At 46.3% G+C, this 4,878-nt stretch overlaps 1 protein-coding gene across 1 annotated transcript; it reads left to right on the forward strand.

Moving 5' to 3' along the window:
- Window positions 1-2,389: 2,389 nt before the first annotated feature.
- On the forward strand, window positions 2,390-4,511 carry LOC102711513. The gene is made up of 8 exons (XM_006649775.2): window positions 2,390-2,521; window positions 2,714-2,798; window positions 2,918-2,983; window positions 3,079-3,176; window positions 3,275-3,312; window positions 3,402-3,489; window positions 3,596-3,868; window positions 3,985-4,511. The coding sequence occupies exons 2-8, from the start codon at window positions 2,738-2,740 to the stop codon at window positions 4,207-4,209; spliced, it is 849 nt and encodes a 282-aa protein (XP_006649838.1). The 5' UTR covers window positions 2,390-2,521; window positions 2,714-2,737; the 3' UTR covers window positions 4,210-4,511.
- The last annotated feature ends 367 nt before the right edge of the window (window positions 4,512-4,878 follow it).

Here is a 4,878-nt window from a genome sequence, read left to right on the forward strand (position 1 = left end):
GGAAAATTTTTGGGGGGAAGATTTTCCGGCGCCACGTGGCCCTGCACGAGTATTATCAAATGATTTGCTCCAATAATTGGCCTGTCAAATGATTTGCGCGCAGTGGCACTCTGTACCCAACTTCCTCTTTACCATCCCGTGCTGATACCGAGCTTGTTTTCCCTTTCCATCTGCACGAGTCAAGCTTCCTATGCTCACGGCGAGAAGGGATTTTACGAGCGAAATCTGACAATCTCACGATGCGAAATTTGACATAATGTTTCAACCGACCGTCGTGTCAAATAAAAGGAAGAGGGACAACAAACAGTGTCAGGCTCGGGAAGAAATAAAAAGTTTGGGGAGGACGAGATCTGTACTGCGACGAAGGAAGAGGCCCAAGTTTATCGCGCCTACACGGCCACATGAACCCTTTCTCCCATCTCTGAATCTCTGATCCAACCATTCAGATTTTTGCTGCCCATATCCTCGATTCCTCGTGATCCCGAGATTGTCCGCGTGGATATTCCCGTAGCAGTACTCTGTACTCACTGCCAACCATCTGTCCATCCCGCCCTAAAATCAGTGCAACTGATGAGTGACCACCCTTCCATCATCCCCATCATACTTAAGTGGTATTTAGTTGGGGAAATGAAAATTTTTAGACGTCACATCAGATATTTGAAAGTAGTTTTTGGGCATAAATAAAAGAACGAATTTCACGGCTCGCCTAGAAACCGCGAGACGAATCTTTTGAGTCTAATTAATCCGTCATTAACGTACGTGGGTTATCGTAGCACTTATGGCTAATCATGGTCTAATTATGCTCAAAAGATTCGTTTCGCAATTTCTCACATAAGTGTGCAATTAGTATTTCCTTCCATCTATATTTGATGCTCTATTTAGGTGTTCAAAGATTTAATGTGATGTTTTTGGAGGAAATTTTTTGGCAACTAAACCGGGCCGTAGTAGTATTTTTTTTTGTTTACTTGGCCATTTATCTCACCTTGATTAGGCGACAGTAGCTGCAGCCACAGGCTTGAGGTCACATGATTTGCCTCAGGCCACACGTCACTCGAGAGGAAGGGCAATGCCATGGTCTCCCCCAATTAATTGTTCTGAACAACTTCCTCGTAGTTTAATCGCACTGCATCATGTTGTATACCGTATACGTAAGTATGGTTATCGTTAGAGGTGGACAGAAAGCTCGTTAGCTCGTTTGACTTGTGACAAACTCGGTTCGGCTCGTTTCATTTTTCTAACGAACCGAGCTAGCATTTTAGCTTGTTAGAGATAACGAGCTAGCTCGAACTGGTCGTAGCTGCTCGCGAGCCTAACGAGCTATACTAAAGATACATGATTCGCCGACATTCAGTGATTCCACCCCGAAAAGCATATGTTCAATACTTTATAGGTTCGCCATGTGATTTGTTGGTTCAAACTTAAATTTCATATGATTTGCATGTTTGAACTAAAAATTTGCTTGTATAATCTATTGAAAAATTGTTTAAGTTAACTTTTCATGTACGGCTCGCGAGTCTAACGAGCCAGCTCGAGCTTTGTAACGAGCCGAGCCGAGCCAGCTCGTTATCTTAACGAGCCAAACCGAGCCTGGCCGAGCTGGCTCGTTATCCGCCCCTAGTTATCGTGCAACGCGCTCTCTCTCTCTGGTCTCTTCTCCTCGCTTTGTCTTCGTCTTTCCCCACGAAATTCCCTCTCCAGTCCCTCCCGGCAACGCATTACCAGGTCAAAATTGTATATGAGAGAACAGGGCTAAAGGGCATTTATAATGTATAATGATTTGTTCATAGAACTAAATAATTTGTCATATAAAATTAAATTAAAAATAACTATATTTTGTATAAGACATGATTTTTACCTACTACCTCCGTCCCATAATAACTTTATTTTTCAAATTTCTGTGTGTAAAGTTTGACCATAGTAACAATAAAAATATTAATCGTAAAAAAATTCAAATAAGACGAAGAGTATCTAAAACCTAAAAAATAAATTTATTTCGGAACGGAGTCGGTAACATTTAAGATATAATAAGATACGGATAATATTAAATTCAAATATAAATTGATAATATTTGTATTGCTTCCTACAGTAATTTACTATGTCGTGGAGACGTGGAGGATATAGAAATCATGAGGGATGTATCATGAAACCTCTCATTGAGGGAGAAAATCGATAGGTTTGTTTGTGTTAAAGACCAATCATGGGGCGACAGCTGGGCGGCACTGCCATGGAGGCCATTAACAACTCGGAGTCCTCCCGTGCTTAGCGAATTGATTAGTGGGGTAATCAGCTGCTAACCACGACTGCTACTAATCCCCCCGGGGTCGCGACGCCATGGCTTCTTCCTCCACTATATAAACCCACCCATGCCTGCCTCATTTCCTCCCCCTCCGCCTCGCACTCTCTCTCGCTATAGAGTTCGGAGAGCTCCTGAAGGCACGAGAGTTCGAGACCTCTCTGATCTTATCTTCTCTTTGGCTCCTCGCTGCATTGCGATTCGATCCGCGAGCCCGTGAGCTAGGAGGTACGCCCGTGTTCTTGGCCGTGGATTCATGGCAAATGTGGCTCGGTTTATGAGCTTTTGATGAACGCTTTGTGGGGGATGAGAGGGGAAAAGATGCAGTTTTTAATACATTGAAAATGATGATAAAATTGGTATGGAACTGTAAGGAGAAGTAAACAAAGGACCTGCTGATTTTGTTGGTTCTCTCTGCAGCTTGTTCATCACATCCTGAAAACCATGGAGTTCGAAGACCGCTGCCACAAGGTCCAGGAGCCCAAATTCGACTGTCTGCTCTTTGGTAAGCCGCAATTCCCTGCAAAATGCCGCTCTTCATTGATTTGTACCTTTGCTTTCGTCCCCTGCTCTTTTACTGAATGCGAAGGTCCTGATCCTGTTCTTGGTTGGGGAACCCTGCAGACCTCGATGACACTCTGTACCCACTGAGCTCGGGGATCGCGTCTCATGTCAAGAAGAATATTGGAGGTAAGGTTTCTTGAATCCCGTAATGATTTACACTAGTTTATTAGTGAGTGAGATTTGCAGCTGAATGCATGTTTCTTCTCTGCCATTCTGTTCAGATTACATGGTTGAGAAGCTGGGTATTGAGGAGAGCAAGATTGAGACCCTCGGCAATCTGCTTTACAAGAACTACGGCACGACGATGGCCGGCCTTAGGGTAAATAATCAGCTCCCCTGATCCCTTACACTGTTCCTTTTTTTGACCCTATGATAACTGAAAGATTCCATTTTTTTCCCTTTGCTTTGATCCATCAGGCAATCGGCTACAGCTTCGATTACGATGAATACCACAGGTACAGACGCGAACGCAATAGAGCCATTCCTCTCATGCCAATTATCGGTTGTCCTCTGCTGAACATCTTCTCCTGTTCATTTCTGACAGCTTTGTCCATGGAAGACTGCCCTACGAGAACATCAAGCCTGACCCTGTTCTGAAGCACATTCTCAAGAACCTGCGCATCCGCAAACTCGTGCGTTCCCCTGACAGAATGGAAATCAAATCTCCACATGTAGCATGTTATTACCTTACCCCTGAACTGCTGACGAGCTGCTTGCTGCCTGACACGCGTGTTGCAGATATTCACCAACGGCGACAAGGACCATGCCGTGAGAGCCCTCAAGAGGCTGGGCCTGGAGGACTGCTTCGAGGGGATCATCTGCTTCGAGACCCTGAACCAGCCGTGCCCGTCGGCGCCGTGCGACGGAGAGGCCAACGCCTTCGACATCGCCGGCCACTTCTCCCGGTCCGGCGCCGCCGACGAGCTGCCCAGGACCCCCGTGCTCTGCAAGCCCAACGTCGACGCCATGGAGGAGGCCCTCAGGATCGCCAACGTGAACCCTCACAAGGCGGTACGTCACGTCACTCCTGACGCGAGAAAAAAAAAAGATAGTTTTGTTTTTTTTCGTTCGCTTGATTGACCGTGTTGCTGAACAAGAGTACTTTTTTTTTTCTTTTGCATGCTCAGATCTTCTTCGACGACAGCGTGCGCAACATCCAGGCAGGGAAGAGGATCGGCCTCCACACGGTGCTGGTGGGCACGCCGCAGCGGGTGAAGGGCGCGGACCACGCGCTGGAGAGCATCCACAACATCAGGGAGGCGCTGCCGGAGCTGTGGGAGGAGGCCGAGAAGGCGGAGGACGTGCTCATCTACTCCGACCGCGTCGCCATCGAGACCTCGGTCACCGCGTAGACGCCGCCCCCCCGTCTCTCCCAACTCCGGCGCATCGCTCAGCCTCTACTCAAAACAGAACGAGCATCCATCGTTCATCCCTGGCCGGACAGGTGATCTTCAGGTGGGAATTCAGAATTGGCCAGGCCAACACGTTCCAAGAAAAAAAGGAGGTGTTCCATGGAAGTTCAGAGATGAAATCAGAATGTAACAGCAACGTTGGGACGGGTCCTAGAATATATATATGTATCGGCCAGATCTTTGCATGTAAATTACTAGTAGAAGCAATAAATAATTAATAAAGAGAATGGGGGTTATGATTACTTCTTGTATGTGTATTATCTCGCGTATTTAGCTTAAGTACTGAAAGATTTATCAGCCTGAACAACAAACAAGTGATCTGCTCTGAACTAGTGCCCAATTTGGCCTTCATTTATTGTCAAACTCCTGGACTTGGACTCTGTTGAGCAGAATCAAATGAATCAGCCCATGAAGGCTTGGAGATAGGGGATACGCCAAAAGCTGAAGCTGTGAATGTGTGTGCGCCTTTGGCTTGCAGGCTTGTGCTACTTGAGAGTTGGAAAGCACCCACACAAACGAACACACATCTACCTGCCCAGGAAGCAACACATAAAGAAGAAGAAGGAAAAAGGGAAAAAAAGGACCGTGCGTGAAGCATGAGAAAACATT

This window comes from Oryza brachyantha, chromosome 3, assembly GCF_000231095.2.
Source record: "Oryza brachyantha chromosome 3, ObraRS2, whole genome shotgun sequence".
Taxonomy (NCBI): Eukaryota; Viridiplantae; Streptophyta; class Magnoliopsida; order Poales; family Poaceae; genus Oryza; species Oryza brachyantha.

Excerpts from the sequence above, each read along its gene's own strand:
- LOC102711513 (XM_006649775.2), top strand. The coding sequence starts at position 2,738 with ATGGAGTTCGAAGACCGCTGCCACAAGGTCCAGGAGCCCAAATTCGAC. Across the intron at positions 2,799-2,917 it reads ATTCGACTGTCTGCTCTTTG|ACCTCGATGACACTCTGTAC; the intron begins GTAAGCCGCAAT and ends GGAACCCTGCAG. Across the intron at positions 3,177-3,274 it reads CGACGATGGCCGGCCTTAGG|GCAATCGGCTACAGCTTCGA; the intron begins GTAAATAATCAG and ends TTGATCCATCAG.